Source organism: Triturus cristatus, chromosome 10 (genome assembly GCF_964204655.1).
Source record: "Triturus cristatus chromosome 10, aTriCri1.1, whole genome shotgun sequence".
Taxonomy (NCBI): Eukaryota; Metazoa; Chordata; class Amphibia; order Caudata; family Salamandridae; genus Triturus; species Triturus cristatus.
In genome coordinates this window covers 1,188,003,409-1,188,022,992 of record NC_140593.1, presented here as the reverse complement: position 1 = coordinate 1,188,022,992, position 19,584 = coordinate 1,188,003,409, and the positions used below count along the sequence as shown (strand labels likewise).

The window sequence follows — 19,584 nt, the reverse complement described above, 5'->3', positions numbered from 1 at the left end:
CATATTCTTGAATCAAGTGAAAATGATGCACTAGAGAAACATCTGCATACTCTATGGATTTCTATTGTTTTTTAAAAAAACATATTTTATTTATCAAGAACACATATCACGCAGGTCCCTGTAACCCAGAGAGCACTGCCCAATCATTATCACATCACAATGTCTTGAAATTTTCTTTGTATATTGAAAATAATCCAGAGCATTTCAAACCAACTATAGCCCCGCGAAATCTGAACTTCCCCCCCCAACCCCCGGATCCCACCCCCCGACCGCTAACCTACCCATGGCTGGCAATGAAAGATAATGCTCTCCCTCCATTCGCCCAGCCGACCCACCGTCTGCATTACTTCGCACAGGCGACCTTCCACCACGGACCACTCACACCCGCTGTTCGTCCCGCCCAGCCGCCGGCGGCTCCAGAAATATCCCCCTGTAGTCAGCCCAGCGCTTCCAGATTTTATAGTGCTTGCGGGGGCACCCCCTAGCCGCAAACACCGGGAGCTCTAGACCCATGTTAAAGTCCAGACCCCTCTTCCATACATTAATTGAGGGGGCAGCCGGCGCCATCCATGCCCTGGCCACATGTCTTTTAGCCAGTGTCAGGCCTAACAACAGCAAATGCCTCTTTTAAATATTACCCCCATCTGCGTCCATCACATGGAGAAGAACCAACCTAGGCTCCGATGTTATGTCCCACCCCAACACCTCCGCAAGGCACCCAAGGACCCCCCTCCAAAAGCGGGAGAGGCCCTGACAAGACCACACCGTATGAAGGAAGTCCCCCTCCTCATGTCCACAGCTGAGACACACCGGGCAGGCGATCAGACCCGCCCGCCAAAGCCGCTGCCTAGTATAGTACACCCTATGAAAAAATTTAAATTGGATCAGGCGGAGGCGCATCGCCACCGCCGCCCCACGAGGCGACGCCAGCGCCTCCGTCCAGTCTGTGTCATCCAATGGGCCTACGTCCTCCACCCACCAGTCTCTAAGGGTCTGCAGGGTTGGGGCCCCATGAATGACCAAGGCTTGATATATTCGAGAAATCTTGCGTTCCCGGAGGTCCCCCATAAAGACCCTGGCTTCCAGCGGGTTAAATTCGGCTAATTCATCTATGCCCTCCAAATATTGAGTGATTGCGTGCCGGAACTGTAGATACTTAAGGAACAGCGATGGGGGCATGTTGAACTCTCCCCGCAGACACTGGAATGACTTCAGTGTTACACCCTGCACCACATCCCCAAGTGTAGATATCCCGATGCGGTCCCAGCCCATGAAGCCGGTTAACGCAGCCAATTGGGGCAAGCGACCGTTATGCCACAGTGGGGTCTCCAACGTGAGCCTAGCCCACCAGCCCATCCGTCTCAGGGCCTGTCTCCAGATTTGGAAGACAACTCGAGTCACGGGCGGCAACGCCGAATGCAAGGGAGCAGCATATAAGATTGTGTGTAGGGTATATGGATCCATCAACCGTCGCTCGACCGCATACGCCGGATCACTTCTATCCCCATACCACCACTCATTGAGGACGAGGAGATGGGAAGCCTGATAGTAGGAGAGTATGTCAGACGCCGCCAGTCCGCCACTATACACCGAGAGGAAGCAGGTTCGCAGTGCCACCCGCACCCCGCCTCCCTCCCAAAGAAATCGTCCCAGAGTTGTGTTCACTCTACGGAACCAGCCTGGTGGAATAACATACGGATGATTCTGCAGCTGATACAGCAGACGGGGAAGCGCAACCATCTTGAAGATGGCCATATATTGTCAGTGGCATACGCGCCCACAGCTTAACGTCATCGCGCACTCTGTCCCATACGGGGACCACATTTCTCTCCCATGCAATGGCCGGAACGTCAGACAGGAATATATTTAAGCCCCCCAATTGCCAGTTGAACCGAAGCGCGCCAGCGCCAGCCCCTCCGAAGGGCCTAACCCCCCAGAACCCACAGTGCAGATTTCTGCGGATTCATGTGGAGACCCGAGGTCTCCCCAAATATTTGCATGATCCGCAGCAGCCGCGGCCCTGTCCGATCTATATCCGTCAGAAAGAAAAGCATGTTGTCCGCATGTAGTGCTTTACGGTCAGACAGGCCCTCGGACCACTCAAACCCGGCCACCTGTGCGTCTACCCGGACCCATGCCGCCAATGGCTCAATCGCCAGCGCAAATAGATATGGGGACAGGGGGCAGCCCTGACGCGTGCCCCGACTCACTGGAAACTGGGCAGAGATCGCCCCCGCCACCCGCACCGAAGCCGATAAGTCCGTATATAACAGCACCAGATACAAGAGGAATCTTGGCCCTAGGTTCAGGCGTCTCAGCAGGACAAAGAGGTACCGCCAACTTAGGGAATCAAAGGCCCGATCTATATCTGCCAACAAGAGATCCGCAGGCACTCCCAATCTTTGCACGGCCGCAATTGCCACGTGCGCTCGTTGAATATTATGGCGCGTCACTCTGTTTGGGATGAATCCGGCCTGATCCGGATGGATCAAGGACGTAATATGGGGCAGCAAGCGATTCGACAGGGCTTTCGCCAAGATCTTAGCCTCCACATTAAGGAGGGATATTGGGCGATATGATGCGTGGGATTTGGGGGGCCTGCCCGGCTTGTGGAACACCACTATTTCGGCTTGTCGCCAATCGCGCTGGTGTATCCCCCGTTCGCGAGCCTCCTCCAGGGCCGCACTATAGTGTGGACCGAGCTGCAAGAAATGTTTCCGAAAGAATTCAGCGGGGAATCCGTTCGGGCCCGGCGCTTTCCCCGAGTTGAGACCACCCAACGCCTCCCCCAACTCTTCAACCGTTAGTGGGAGTTCTAAGTCCTCTCGTACCAAATCCGGGAGGGCCCGGGGAGGAATGTCCGCCAGGAATTGCTCTATCATCTCTACCGATAGGACCTCCTGCAGACCATAGAGGTCTGCGTAGTACCCCGCGAAACTCTCTGCCAGCACACTAGGATCCGAGATGGGTCCACCAGCTGCATCCACTAGCCCCGGGAGCACCCGCGAATGATTCATGCCCTGACACAGCCTATGGAGCATCCGGCCCGACTTATCCCCCCAGTGATAAACCCAACTACGAGTTGCCAACCATGCCTGACGTGCCTCCTCCATTAACATCGAGGCATAGCTCTGTTGCGCGAACAGGAGCCGACGACGGGCCCGGCCTCCACCCTCCGCGGTGCTCCGGCTCTCCAGGGCAGCAATCTCAGCTTCCGCCTGTAAGGCCCTTTCCCCCTTGCGCCGTCGCGCCATGGCACAATACGAGATGTCCACCCCGCGAAGCGTCGATTTAAGCGCCTCCCACACCGAGGCAGCCTCAGGGACCGAGCCCACGTTAATGGAAAAATACTGATCCAACGCCTCCAGCATGCACAACCCATATTCCTCCTGCTGCAGGTGCCACACCGACATGTGCCACCGAAACGGCTGCCGCGAGTGCCCCAGGTGCAACACAGCCGCCACCGGACAGTGGTCCGAAAGGCCCCACGGGAGAATCTCGGCCCCCATGGCCCTGCCGGACAGGTCACGGGACAGAAAAATGTAGTACAGCCGCGAGAATGAGCCATGCACTGCGGAGACATATGTATATGCACGCTGCGTGCCATGAAAGTGCCGCCAGACGTCCACCCAGTCTAGGCCCTCCACCAACGTTCTCAGTTTGGTACGGGTCAAACTATCGGGCACTCCCCCCTCCCTCCACTGATCCCTGGAACCCTCCATCACCTCATTCCAATCTCCGCCAACCACACATACCACATCTGAGAATTCGGTCCAAACAGCGGTGATCCTCTCCACCAGTGCCCAGGACATCGGGGGCGGGGCATACACGCTTCCAAACACCACCCAATCACACCCTATTTGCCCCTTAGCAAAGACGTAACGCCCCTGAGCATCTGTCCACACCCTACCATGTGTGCACGGGACACGCTTATGCACTAGGATAGCTACACCACGAGACCCCCGTGTAAAGCCCGCATGAAAGACCTGGGTATACCCATACCTCTGGAGGCAGGGAGTCTTCGTACCTAGTAGGTGCGTCTCCTGCAAGAGCAGTATGTCAGCAGCCACTCGCTTGGCGTATCGTAGGAGCGCCCCCGCTTAATTTTATCTAGGGCCCCCCTTACATTCCAACTTACTACCTTGACGGTACCCAGCTGCGCAGTATCTTGTGCCATACCTCTTGCTCCAGACGTACCATGGGAAACATGCGGTCAACAATAACCATACCAACTTCCAACAACCCATGGCCCTCCCTCCCCCCAACCCTATACCTCAAAAACCTTGAAGCACCTGTTGCGGTGGAACTCACCTACAGGCTCCAACTGGGAACCCCGGGTCGCCCCATCCAATGGATGCCCCCCAACCGCCCAAAACAACCGGTGCGCCGCCCATACTACGCTACCCGCACCCCATAAGTCTCGTATTCCCCCCCGATCCCACTCCCCAACAATACAGAAACTGCTGGGCCAGTCACTATGCCAAACTGTCCGGTAGTGCCCCTTCAACTGCCCCCCCGCCCGAGGAGCCAGTCCCAGACACCGAGCCACGGGATCCGGAGCGCCTCCGGGACCTAGAAGGCCGGGGGTGCTTTCCTTTCGACTTTTGACTGTCTTGAGCCGCTCCAGCAGCCTCGTCATTGGTCCCGGAGGCGACTGTGGCCGAAGGCGTACAGTTTCATCCGTCCATTTAAAGACCTCCTCGGGTGAATCAAAAAAATGTGTTCAGGACCTGTAGACCACCCGCAACCGGGCCGGGTACAGAAGAGCGTAAGGCAGCTTCAGGGCGCGAAGCCAGGCCTTTGCCACCAAGAAGGACTGTCGTTGTTGCTGCACCAGGCAGGTATAGTCCGGGAATATAAGTATGCGTGTGTTCTCAAACAGCAGAGGATCCTTCGCCTAGGCCTGCTTCAGGATGACGTCGCGGTCATGGTAGTTCAGTATTTTGGCAATCACAGGCCTAGGACGGGAGCCCGGCGGCATGGATATCTATTCTTGAATATTCATGTAACCTGATCATTATCTCTCAGGAAGGCAGTCAGAAGTTTAAGAGAAAAATCAAAAAGCAGAGGATTATGGAAATGCCTTGTGTATGCCCCTTTGGTAGTAGGTCTTCTCTGACGATACTCTTTTACTTGAAACAGGCATTGTCATAGTGTACTTGGTGAAGATGAGATCTAGTCTATTGAAGGCCTTCGCTTCATTGCGACATACAGCCGTAAAGGATGTTTCATTCAAGCCAAATTAAGGCAAGCCATTTGCGATGCCCATACCTCTCTGTATCCGGATAGCGAACAGAGCCTACACCCCTACATCATTTGCCACAGCTGCAGCTGATTGGACTACTATGAGCCTAATCCTTAGCTGGAAGGAGAGACCAGGAAGGGTGGAGATAGTGAGTTGATGCTATTTATCAAGATCCTGAGCCCCACAACGCGAAACGTGCCCGGGCACTGCTGGGCTATAACCAGGCCGAGATCGTGCCCTTCTGTGCCAATCAGAGACTGGGCCACATCTCTTTCAGTGATCATACAGATTTGTGGCTATTTCGGATAAGCATAAAAACCTTTCTTCCACTAGTAAAGCAAGGGGTAATTGAAACCCCCCTCCACCTCAAAAACAAAGTAGTGCATTAGAGCAATACTTGAGAGGGGTGGGTAGATACTTACGCTCTCAAATCAATATAGCTAGAAGAACTGAATGGGGCCTGAAAAACTTTGGTTGGGTTTTGCGTCGTCGTTAACTTCGACTAGCTAGAATTAGCAAGTTGTTTTATGACACAATTAAGCAGAGCCCAGTCTCTTTCAACAACAATGCAAGTTTATCCCAAAGAGTTTGTTTATCCTAATTTTCTAACCTTAGGATACCACCAGAACAGAAGCACAGGTGAACTGGTCTGGGAACAGTTAATATACACCTGTGTAATAAGCTTTGCAGCACTAGATAGGCAGTTGATGAATATGGTACTGACAATTTTCAGCATATGAAGTATTCTACCCAGGAAAATGCATAATAGTGTTTTGCTGCTGTGCCAATTGAGGATGGCGCTCAATTGGCAGAATTTATAATGTTTTTAAAGGTCTCATGGCATCAGCAGAGCACCCATAGTCCCTTATATTTATCTGTTGCTTGGAGTTATGGGCATCGGACCCTCTTCAAGGGGGGCTCACAAATAATCTGGCGAAGTCAATTCATCAATACCGTAGATTGAAATGGAAAAAAGTGATTCTTGATTCCTTTTTATTTAACCTGTCAAATGGATGTTGCCAGAATCTAGATACTTGTTGAAATGGTACCTCTCAACCGGACAATGTTCTGGCCTCTTTTAACAGGGTTTATAGTCATATTGCTCAGCGGCTAACAGTCCCCCGATCAAACAAGTATGAGATCCAGTGTAGGTGGTTAGTAGTAAGTGGAGACGTGTGGCTCAATGATTAGAGCGGCAGACCCTGATGCAGAGGTCTAGCCCGGGACCAGGGTTCAATTCCCCGCCCCGGCGGGTCTTGGGCTCAAAAAAAATTCCACGGACCTGATAATTCTCGCCTCGGTGCCTATTCCAATCATGGAGTCCCACTCTGCAACTCTGGGCAATAGCTTGCTTAATCTCCACAACGGTCCCCACAACGCTAAGGATGCCTGGCCTCCACCTTGGGGGTGCCCAGGAGTGGACGCCTCACAGGGAAAGCCAGGATGGGTTCCACAGCGGTATTCGTACAAGCGCCTTGAGACCCTTGCGGGTGAGTAGTGCGCTATACAAGTATCAAATTTAAATTTACAATTTACATTTGTAAGTGCTCAAAGGTTCATCAAAATCCGATTAAATCCCTGAAGAAATCTCCTAGATCTAGAGCTGAGGCAAATGTATGTAATCAGAGCTTAAATTAGCAATCAAAGAACGGAAAAATGAACTTGAGTGGGAGTCTTGGGATCAACTTTCACAGCCCAGTTCATTAAGAAATAGCTCCCTGTTCTGGGAGATTGCAAATTGTTTGATTTATTCACCTAATGATAAGTCAGAGAGGTGATTAATTATTTATCTAGGGATTGTTATTTTAATTTTATAAGGCGCACAGCTACCCTAGGGTTTCCCGACGCCACCTGAAAAGTGCACAAAGAAAAGAAGAGAACTACATATTAAATAGCCAAGTTTTTATACCTCTTCGGAAGATCTCATAAGAAGATTCACTACGGAGACCTGCCGGAAGGGAGTTCCATAAAGAAGGACCCAGGTGTGAAAAAGAGCGATCGCCCATACGCACTAGTCTCATCCTAGGAATGACAAACTTCGCCTGAGTAGCTGATCGAAGTGTGCGGGAAGGAACATAAGGGTGAACAAGAGTCATCAAGTAGGGAAGAGCCTTACCAGATTTTATCTTAAACATAAGACTCAAAGCCTTACACTTAATGAGGCATTCGATCCTGAGCCAATGAAGTCCGAATTTAGACTGAAATAGATGCAGTTTTGGGGATCTTACAAAGCAGCCGTGCTGCGGCGTTCTGTATTAACTGCAGCTTACGTAACACTTCCTTAGAGGCACCCAAGTACACGATGTTACTATAGTCCAGCCTTGAGGTGATAGGCGCCTGGACCACTGCACGTTGGGCGGAAGAAGGTAACATCCATGATTTTTTTTTTAGCCATCTAAGGATAGTGAAGCAGGTAGAGGCTACTCTCCCTGCTTGCTGCTTCATAGACAATTGATCGTCGATTAGGACACCCAGATTTTGAACTTGATGTTTGGATTGAGGGACTGGACCCATTTCTGCGGGCTAATGTTGTGGACCCCACAAGTCTTTGTTATTGCCCACGATCAACAGTTCTGTTTTCTCTCCATTGAGTTTTAGCAGGTTGGTATGCATCCATTCAGCAATATTCCTCAAGCCAACCTGAAGTAAAGACGGTTTAAATGCCCCATCAGTAGAGGGAGAAGACAATCTGGGTGTCGTCAGCGTATGAAAAAAGAGACAACCCAGCTTCCTCTGCAATCAACGCCATAGGTCTCACATAGATGTTGAATAATTGAGGGCTAAGAAGAGAGCCTTGAGGAACACCATACAATGACTTGTGAATCTCAGAGCACGCTATTGGCGAAAAAACCTGAAACGTGCGATTCGTCAAGAAATGAACAAGCCATTTAAGTGCTCTATCAGTCACCCCCAATGACTGTAAGGCCTGTAGTAGCACAGTGTGCGAGACAGTGTCAAAAGCGGCACTTAGGTCTACAAGTATAAGAGCCACAGTGCCGCCCGCGTCTACTTGTTGGCGTATCATGTCCGTAATCCCAAGCGCTCTGAAACCTGATTGGGAGCCGTGAAGAAAATTCAGGGAATTCACAAAAGCAGTCAGTTGGAAGTTGACATGCTTTTCCAGAATCTTGGGAGAACACAGGAAGAAGAGAGATGGGCCTGAAATTGGATAGCTGAGTAGGGTCAGCCGAGGCCTTTTTTAATAGTGGAAGAACCATTGCATGCATCCAAATAGATGGAACAATGGCCTCTTTAAGAGATCCATTGAGCAACTCCATAATCAATATCAAGGAAGATAGTTCAAACTTCTGCAATACAGTGACCGGAATAGGGTCTCTAGGGGAGCCAGATTTAAGGCTTCCCAGAATCCGCCCAAAAGAATTCATTTCTAGGGGTGCCCAGAAATCAAGTTTGTCAGCGTTCTCAACAGACAAATCAGCCTGAATGAGCCTGACATTAGAAGAAAGATGGAGATTCCCAGTTAACTGAGACGTACTATTCAGTGTAGATTCCTGGAATGAACTATAGATTTTTTCAATTTTACTCAAAAAAAATATAGCAAGCTCCTCACATTGTGAAGTACTTAAATCAGGGGAACTAGGAAGGCAATCGGCACCAGACAAATTTTCAACAAGTTTAAAAAGTTGCTTGGGATTATGCTGTGTTCTGGACACCGCCGCTCTCACATAATCTGTGCGCGCAGTCTTGCAGCATGAATGGTACTTCATCAAAGCTTCTTTATAGATTAATTTAGCCTCTGGGGCATAACTCTTCCTCCAGAGTCTCTCCTACACCTTACATTTGCTTTTTTCAGTTCTTAAATTATCTGTAAATCAGGGAGCAGGTGGATGGTGATTGTTTGCCTTGATGGTGGATAAAGGGAGACAAACCTCCACAGAATTGAAAATCCAGCTTTGAACAGCCGCAACATCTGCAACAAGTGAACGGCCAATAGTCGGGGCAGTTTTAGATAACATATTGTTGAACATATCAGTGTTCAAATTGCCCCATTTCCTGGATTTAGCTGAAAGACCAGAGACCATTGGGGATGGATCAGAAACATCATCTAAGATTGAAAAGCCAATTAGAAAGTGATCGGACCACAAGACGGGCAAAGCTGGGGAGCAGCAAACAGTATGCATGTTAGAGAAAGTGGGGTCTAGTAGATGACCGGCCCCATGAGTAGGCCCCGAATTACAAAGCAGCAGATTCACCGCCGCAAGATCAGAAATAAGTGCAGTACTAGATGCACAGGAGCTCTCTTCAAAATGAATGTTTAAATCGCCCATTATGGTGAAGTTAGTAGCTTCTACAAGATACGGTATAACTTGAGCCGTAAAAGACACAGCCCACGCTGCCGGATGGGGTCCCTTCAGATTTATTTAAATCTGACCCTTTGACGCTGCCTGTATTGCTTACAAACACCTTAAATGCTGCATGCAAAGCAGACAATCCCTCCCCTTGAACCATGTTTGTCATCGTTCCAGTTTTCAAGAAGCACCAGAAGGACGATCGTATTGAGAATGTCTTCCTTTCAAGACTTGCATCCTGAGCTGAAGCTATCAACATCCTTTCTGATCTCATTTAGGCCGAGGCGTGGCATATTAGATCAGTGCCTGAATTTACATCTGCTTGTGGGCAAGTATATTGTAGCTAGGTTGGCTCCTTTAAAATGTATTTATGTATTTAACAAATACCTTTGATAGAGTCAACAGGAGTAAGTTATGGGGCATTAGGCTTGCTTTGGTGGGGCATTATGCTTGACATGAGGATTGATAAAGTTATAATTTCCTAAACAATTTGGTCAAGGACTTGTCAGCAGTCATTAAATATGGCAGTGATAGAAGTTGTTCCTCTTCCTTTAAAGTCAAGTGGGGAGTGAGTCAAGGGTGTATTTTTCCCCCTGCTTTTCACACATTAATCATTTGGGCCCAACACTATATGAAACTAGTAAGGATATACCTTGAGTGAGTTCACAATTAATTCCAGCTCTATTATTCGCAGATGATACGGTTCTTATTGCAAGAACCATTCTTGGACGGCAACAGCTCCTCATTTATCATATTGACTTTATGAAAAACTTAGATTTTAGCAACAATTATAAAACATCTCATATTTTACTTATAGTTCCACGGAAATATATTTTACAAGGGTGGAGTCCTTTAGATACTTATGTGTGCTTTTTGATTGTGGAGCCTAATAGACCCCTCTTATTGCTTCCAAAAGGAATCTGATGGATAGGCCTGTATCAGACTTCAATCAATCAATTAGTCGTTTGTTAAGTGCGACTACTCACTCGTAAGGGTCTCAAGGTGCTGGGGGGAGGGCAGTGTGGTTAGCAGGCTCCAGTCCATCAAGGGGGGGGAGGTCTGTCGAAGAGCCAGGTTTTGAAGTTTCTTGCAAAGATGGGGAGCGATGTTGTCTGTCTGAGGTGGAGCGGAAGGGCTTTCCAGGCTCGGGCCGCGAGGAAGGAGAAGGAGCGGCCTCCTGATCTGGTCTTTCTGGTGCGGGAAACCACGGTGTAGGAGAGCTGGGCTGATCGTAGGGTCCTCTGAGGTGCGTGGAATTTGAGTCCGCTGTTCAGGTATGCTGGTCCAGTGTCGTGGAGGGCCTTGTGGGTATGGGTGAGCATCTTGAAGGTGACTCTAGCTTCGATGGGGAGCCAGTGGAGTGTGCGTAGGTGCTGGGAGATGTGGCAGTGTCTTGGCAGGTTGAGGACCAGTCTTGTGGCGGCGTTCTGGATGTTCTGTAGCTTGCGGATGGGGTTTTTGTTCAGGCGTAGAGTGCGTTGCCGTATTCGAGTCTGCTGGTGACCAGGGCGTGAGTGACGGTCTTTCTGTGTTCGAGGGGGATCCATTTGAAGGTCTTACGTAGGGGGCGGAGGAGGTGGAAGCAGGAGGACAAGACGGAGTTGATCTGGCGGTCCATTTTGAGCTCGGAGTGCAGGATGATTCCCAGGTTGCATGCGTGGTCCGTGGGGGTGGGCGGGCTTCCGAGGGCGGGGGGCCACCGGGTGTCGTTCCAGGCGTTGGGGTTTGGGCCCATGATGAGTACTTCTGTTTTGTTGGTGTTTAGTTGTAGGCAGCTGTTTTTCATCCATTTGATGACGGCTTCCATACCTTCTCTAAAATTTTGTCTGGCGGTATTGGGTTTTTTGGATAGGGAGAGGATGAGTTGGGTGTCGTCTGCATATGACACAATGTTGAGTCCGTAGGTTCTGACGATGGGGGCGAGCGGAGCCATGTAGACGTTGAAGAGGATAGGGCTGAGGGAACCCTTGGGGGACTCTGCAGATGGTAGGTGTAGGGTCCGAGAGAAATGGGGAGAGTCTGACCCACTGCGTTCTGCCAGGGAGGAAGGAGTGGATCCATTTGAGGGCCTTGTCTTGGAACCCTGCGTCGTGGAGTCTGTGTATTAGGGTGCTGTGAGAGACTGTGTTGAATGCCGCTGAGAGGTCGAGGAGGATGAGGTCTGCTGTTTTTCATTTGTCCAGTAGGGTGCGGATGTCATCTGTTGCAGCGAGGAGGGCGGTTTCCGTACTGTGTTTTCTGAAGCCGGATTGGGAGGAGTCGAGGATGTTATGCTCTTCAATGAATGTGGCAAGTTGGCTGTTGATGGCTTTCTCGATGACTTCTGCTGGGAACGGGAGCAGGGAGATGGGTCTGTAGTTTTTGAGGTCGGTGGGGTCCGCGGAGGGTTTCTACAGGAGGGGGTTGACCTCGGCATGTTTCCAGTCGTCGGGAAACGTGGCAGTTGCCAGGGAGCGGTTGATGGTGTGGCAGAACATGGGTGTGATGGTGTAGGCGGCTCTGTTGAAAATGCGGTGGGGGCAGGGGTCCGTGGGGGCCCCGGAGTGGATTGACTTTATCGTCTTCGGTGGTGAGGGCTGTCCAGTTGTCGATCACTGGCTTCAGGGTGTTGGGGTGGTTGGTGAGGGTTCAGTGTGTTGTTTGTCTTCGCTGAAGTTGTCGTAGATGCTCTTGATTTTGTGGTGAAGAAAGGTGCTGAGTTTGTCACAGAGGTCTTGTGAGGGAGGGATGTCGGTGGACTCGCTGGTGGGTTGGGCGAACTCCTTGATGATGTTGAAGAGTTCTTTGTTGTTGTGTGCGTGAGTGGACATTCTGTCTTCAATCGCATTTTTCCTCGTTTTTCTGATGAGTTGGTGGTGGGCGTTCGTGGCGGCTCTGAAGTTGTTGTGGGCTTCTGTGGATTTGGTGTTCCTCCAGGCCTTTTCGAGGCGGCGGCAAGTGCGTCTGGACTCTCGATTTTGCCACAACTCTGGGGAATAAGCTTATCAAGGTACTCACTAAAATCTGCTATTCGAGATGTGACTCAGCAGTATGGTATGGTAGTGATCTATGGGGTTATAGGGATACATCAGATCTACAAGTTGTAGAGAATATGTTTTTGAGGCGATTGTTATATCTACCGCAATTAACCTCTTTTTATATTTTGCATGAGGAGCTAGGCTTAAGAGATATCTCAGAAATGTTCGAATTACACCCTCTAATGAGATGGGTCTTGGCTTGGATAAATATGGAAACTGGCCTTAACCGGGTGATTGTGAGGGATTGTAAGAATTTAGAACGAGGAAATTGAATTGCTTGGCCGAAGTATATTAAACCGGTATTTACTGAATTGGGGCACTCAGAACTATATGATTCTCTTGAGTTATTTGTTAAATCTGATAGGAGTTAGAAAAAAAGGCATTTTTTGTCCCATGCACAGGAAAGAAGAGAATCAAGAGAAATGTGTGAGCCGCTCGCATGTGCAGATGCTGTATTAAGAACTACACAATTTATCGAGCCATATTTGACGTCAGTGACCAATCTGAATCACCGATATCTATTAACTAGATTCATGTTGAATTTGATCCATTGCCTTTTGTGTCATCTGAAGGGTTGGAATCATGTTGCAACTTTGGGGCCATATAGTTGGGATTCCATGTCAATTTAGGACACCCTACACTTTCTTATGTTTTGTGAGTAATATATAATGCTACCTAACGAATGTGTGTGTTTTAATGTTGCCTCCTTTATATCTAGTACTGTGAGCCTAAGATTGATGTCGGACAAGTAGATAAATGACAACACCCATTGGAGTGGTGACGAACTGGTGCCTGATGACTTATGTTTATAGATATGTGACCGCCTTTTTCTATATGTATTATATCTATGATATGCTGCTACCTGTGTTTTTAACAATGACATGTTCATTTTGAAATGTTTATGTTTGAAGTCTGTTGCACGGTATTTTTATTTATGTCTTTATATCTTTTATGGGTTTTTTATTAACCAAATAAATAATTAATTGAGTGAGTGCCTAATGTATGCCCCTCTGGTAGTAGAACTTCTCTGTCAAAACCCTTTCACTTAAAACAGGCATTTGCTTACTGTTCGTGGTGAAGATGATATATACTCTATTGAAGGATTTTGCTTCATCAAGACAGAGCCCTAGAGGATGTTTCAATGCTTTCATTAAGAATAGATGAGTCAAGTTTAGATTAAATCTTAGAGAATCAATATATGTTTTGGAAGAAACTAGTCTGTGAGAAGTGAGTTTTTATGACACAGTATTTTCTAACTTCAATGAGAAAATTCTGGATAAGATTTCGATATCAGTGTTCAAAAAGTAAAATGTATATCTCATTTGCACAATCATTTATGTTTTTATCTACATTTAGAAGTGATAACAGTTATTTCTATACAGGGTGGTTTATTTTTATTTGAATGTGCAGGAATAGCTGTTTACCAGTAATGGGTCTTGGCAAGTGCCAAAAGTAGGACAATATTTACTCAGTAACTGAGCAAAACCAGGTGCTTTGCTGCTGCTGTTATATTTCATATACTATAAATCAACAACAAGAGAGAGAGGGACATTTTTTGGAGCCACTCTTAATCCCCCGGGGCTAGTATAATTAAACAAGAGAAGAGTGTATCCATCAACACTGAGGAAATAAAAAAGTGTGTTGAGAAAGTGAATCACTGTATTTTAAAAAAACCCTCACTCACCAACCTAGTTGGTGACATGCTTCATCATTGGGTTCCCACCGGAGAGACCGAATGACTCCCCGGTGTGCTGCGACGCCTGGTTTACAGCGGAGCTGTTTTTTTTTGTAGAGACAGTGCAAGTTGTGAGAGTGGTGGTTTAAAAAGGTGTCACTATTATAACGAAATAATAACTTTAATAATGGCAAATTGGACACGGGTAAAAGGGGTGAGGTGGACGTGTAAGCTCTGGTGGCTATTGGACCAGCTACGTCCTAATCAAATTGAAAGTAAAAGTGGTCAACATGTTTCTGCTTCTAGTGATGATACATGAAGCATTCGTCAGGACCTAGTTATGGACTACCACGGCGGTGTACGCTCGCTAAGGCGCATCCTAACCAGTGGTGTCTAGAACCGCTGACACTTACGGTTTAAATCTTGCCTTCAGGATTTCTGAAAGCTTTATGTGAGCTCTGTTGAAACAAAAAAGAGTAAAGAGACAAAACAAACAATGATTCACAACATAGATGTATTAACAAGAAACAATACGTGGAGAAGAAACCAATCTGTAAATGCTCTCCACACACTTAAATGGTAAGTTGTCATAGCACCTGGACGTGTAGGAAAAACATTTGTATCAGTCCATGCCGGTATGATCAATTCGTGATAGCGCAATTGTGGCAATACCATTAGAAATTACAAGGAAGCAACTGTGTAATCCGAGCGGCACCCTAGTTGGCGGTGATTACGACAAAGGTGTCTATTACCTATGGCGTGTGCTCTTAACAGGAAAAAGGGCCATCGAACCATAATCAGCAACAGAATTTGGCTGACTCAAGGAGGCGGACTAGCAGACTTAAATATGGATAGAAAGAACGCAAGGTTTATCATGCTGTATCCAATCAAAACGTAAGAAGGACAATGATTTTGAAAGTTGGCGCTTACGTGATATTGAGTTAAACGTCACAGCATGAGTCCTGGTGGGGGGGCGAGACTTATAGTCACACTCTGAATAGGGAAGGAAGTAGCATGATTGAGTATAAATTAAGGAGAAATGGCTAAACAATAGGCCCAGATAGTAACCACTACTTACTACGCCAAAGTCTCCAACCCGCGGGAAACCTCCTTGTCCCTCCTATGGACTCGTATGTTGCCGTGGATCTCGCGTGCGGGGATAAAATAGGAAAGCCTCTACTCGGGAAGAACGTTGCGTCACCATGCAGGTCACAGGATGCGCTTAGCGCAGAGAAACACTAGACCGCTCAGGTGGATACAAGAGCCGGTCTAGTAGTCAAAAATTAATCAGCATAACGTGAAAGCATTCGAATCAAATGAAAACACAGCAGCAAGATGTTTGCGAGTGTGGTCAGTTTTACATTTGTAAAGATACGAGTGTACGAGAATAGCTAGGCCGCAGGTCCGAATGGACGAGCGGTCTGTGTAGCTTCTCAAGAAATCAATAAAGCATAGGTAAAGTTGAATGCCTTAATAAAGTGTATCATACTCTGCTAGGTGGTCAAAAAAGTTATGGTGGTCAAAAAATTAAGTGACAAAGGACCTATTGCCTGGAAATCAAAGGGAAGTTGGTGTTGCCTTATCCCTGTATAAGTCAACTTTGAAGAGACACCTAGGATGGAGAGGGCAGTGCACTAGCTCAATTGTCCCTACGCAATGTAAAGGAAAGGGCGATAGCTAGTATCGGATTCCATAGTAGGGACAGATCCTAGCAAAAATAATAATAATAGTATTCGAAAGGATATGGCGATCTTTACCCAAAGAGGTGGCGTAGCATTTAAGTTTGAGTTTCCTAAAAAAATCCGCTAGTTCACAATGCAGACGGAAACGATCTAAACGTGCTGCGGGGACAAAACCTAGTCCCTTTTCCAAAACCTGTTGTTCTACTTCTGTAAGAGTAAGAGAAGAGAGGTTAGTCACTAGGGCAAAGAATCAACATAGACAAGCCCTTCTCGAGGATTCACAAAGACCAGTGGAGGAAGTCCCACTAACGTGTGTGACCACATATAGCACTGCATCTAATGCAGTGACTAAATCCATCCGCAAACACTGGGGTATCCTTGTAAGCAACAAATTGAAATGGGAGAAACCCCTTTTTTTCTTTAAAAAAGCAAGAAGCATCAAGGATGCCCTAGTACACACTAGACCAAGGACAGTATTAAATGACAATACTCCTTCTGTGCTTCAATCTTGGGGGCTCCCACAAGTGTCAGGCCATTTTCCCTGTGGTTCGTGTAGTGTGTGCCACCTCACAAAAGCCACTAAAACCCTGACCCTTGAACAAGGTAAAGTTTGGACCCAACGTGCACATACAAATTGCAATTTGTCCAATGTAATATACCTGATAACATGTCCTTGTGGTACCAGATATGTTGGGATGACCACACGCAAAATAAAACAACGCTGAACACAGAAGCAACAGCAGTTGTGGGAAAAATATCACCAAACTAACTGATCATTTTGCGCGATTGAAACATAACATCAATGACCTCAATTGGACAGTAATTGAGCAAATAAGATCAGGAAACAGGTCAGCTAACATCCTATTTGAAAAAGAACAAAGATGGATTTACCGCCTTTCCACTCACACACTGGGATTTAATGATAATATTCCATGGGGTACGGTCCTCAGACGCTAGGTTACATTTCCCTACCCCCTTATGTGTAGTCAATTATGTGTAACCTTTCCACTATACCTTTAGCCCTCTGGTTGTTAAGTGCCCTTCCTGTAATACACATGAATTTTGTATTATAATTACAACTCATTGGGTTTATCTGAAGCAGCTCGCTACGCCACCTCTTTGGGTAAAGATCGCCATATCCTTTCGAATACTATTATTATTTTTGCTAGGATCTGGCCCTACTACGGAATCCGATACTAGCTATCGCCCTTTCCTTTACATTGCGTAGGGGCAATCGAGCTAGTGCACTGCCCTCTCCATCCTAGGTGTCTCTTCAAAGTTGACTTATACAGGGATAAGGCAACACCAACTTCCCTTTGATTTCCTGGCAATAGGTCCTTTGTCACTTAATTTTTTGACCACCGTAAATAACATTTTTGACCACCATAACTTTTTTGACCACCTAGCAGAGTATGATACACTTTATTAAGGCATTCAACTTTACCGATGCTTTATTGATTTCTTGAGCACACGCCATAGGTAATAGACACCTTTGTCGTAATCACCGCCAACTAGGGTGCCGCTCGTATTACACGGTTGCTTCCTTGTAATTTCTAATGGTATTGCCACAATTGCGCTATCACGAATTGATCATACCGGCATGGACTGATACGAATGTTTTTCCTACATGTCCAGGTGCTATGACAACTTACCATTTAAGTGTGTGGAGAGCATTTACAGATTGGTTTCTTCTCCACGTATTGTTTCTTGTTGATATACATGTATGTTGTGAATCATTGTTTGTTTTGTCTCTTTACTCTTTTTTGTTTCAACAGAGCTCACATAAAGCTTTCAGAAATCCTATAGGCAAGATTTAAAGCGTAAGTGTCAGCGGTTCTAGACACCACTGGTTAGGGTGCGCCTTAGCGAGCGTACACTGCCCTGGTAGTCCATAACTAGGTCCTGACGAATGCTTAATGTATCATCACTAGAAGCAGAAACATGGTGACCACTTTTGCTTTTCACTTTGATTAGGACGTAGCTGGTCCAATAGCCACCAGAGCTTACACGTCCACCTCACCCCTTTTAACCGTGTCCAATTTGCCATTATTAAAGTTATTATTTGGTTATAATTGTGACACCTTTTTAAACCACCACTCTCACAACTTGCACTGTCTCTACAAAAAAAAACAGCTCCGCTGTAAACCAGGCGTCGCAGCACACCGGGGAGATATTCGGTCTCTCCGGTGGGAACCCAATGATGAAGCATGTCACCAACTAGGTTGGTGAGTGAGGGTTCTTTTAAAATACAGTGATTCACTTTCTCAACACACTTTTTTATTTCCTCAGTCTTGATGGATACACTCTTCTCTTGTTTAATTATATTTCATATACTTACAGTGTTTCCACTGTTATCTAATTATGCTCAACTCTTATTTCTGGAATAGATAAAACGTTTATAATTGTATTCAGAATGTTAAGTGTCATGGTTATATTATGAAGACAAATCCACTGAAATATTAGAAATATTAATTTTATCATCAATCACGCAGAGAGGAGTAACAATCCCCCACACTGCTCTCTTTTTCATTGAAAGGGTTAGGAGTTTACCTGCCTTCAACCTGCCTTCTCTCTGTTAGCCCAAAATCACATTTATGTTCTAGAATATTTAGAGACTACCTTTATTTCAATAACTCACAGTAGGCATGCCTAGCTTTAGTAATTAAATCTTCAGCTGGCCACATTTCCTAAAATCTCTAGCAATCTGAATACCTCTTCATAGGAGGATGTTTTGTTCCTTGCTGAGACCTGGAAATGCTTCGAGTAACTTCTGCTCTATACCACCCCGAATACATTCTTACTTGAATGCTTGGAATAGTTTCTGCATTACTAATAATAATAAATATCTATTAACACAAACTGAATTGCTTTGGGTGCTCAAATTCTCCTTTTTGCCTTTCATAATTCTCTCTCTTTCCTCCTTTCATATTTTACCTTTCTTAACAGATTACAGAGATCATCAGCATTGGTGGAGGCCTGGTACTTAGTCGCCCCAACTGTGATGGCCCAGTGCAAGGCTCGACCCCTCGATTGCCTGCAGCTGTGCCCTGAATTGTCCCACAGACTGATTTGCAACCAGATGTACTTCAATGTAACACCTCATGGCTAGCTCATTCCATCTTTCCATCGAATGTTGGCCAAGTATCTGCTCCCTCGCTCTCACTGTGGGACTGATCTCTTTCTTTTAAGGATATGGGCCAGGCTCTTGAAAAGGTGCTGTTTCTGTTTCTCCTACAGAAATTATGATACAACTTACACATGATTCCCATCCATCTATGTGAATGCAGCTGTTTAACCAGTCACTGAGCATCAAGCATATCTCCATCAATTCATGTCCCCAATAACATACCTTCACCTCACTTTTAATCCATCAAGCCAATCATCGGCCTCCTGTGTTTACAAAGAGAGGCTGAATCAATAAAGCTTTCCTAAGATTCTTCCAATATCTTGCCATTTACTCAACCAATTTCTGTATACTTGACACCAGTTGGTGCCTACTCTTCCAGGCATCATTTGTACCCAGCAGTTCACCTGATATATGATCTTTCTCAAGCCAAGCATTTCTCATTGTATGCATTCACTCCAGTCTGCTTTGACCAAACTGCCCATTCATCTGTGGTTCTTCCCCATCCGCTCTCCCACTCTCCTTTCTTTT

At 46.7% G+C, this 19,584-nt stretch overlaps 1 protein-coding gene across 1 annotated transcript in view; it reads left to right on the top strand.

The window, feature by feature from the left end:
• Positions 1–19,372, top strand: part of LOC146796999 (uncharacterized) — a 233,198-nt gene extending 213,826 nt beyond the window's left edge. Inside the window, exon 22 of the mRNA XM_085629585.1 lies at positions 18,876–19,372. Coding sequence (XP_085485711.1) covers positions 18,876–18,980 — 105 coding nt within the window. The 3' untranslated portion in view covers positions 18,981–19,372. The remainder of the gene's footprint in view (positions 1–18,875) is intronic.
• The last annotated feature ends 212 nt before the right edge of the window (positions 19,373–19,584 follow it).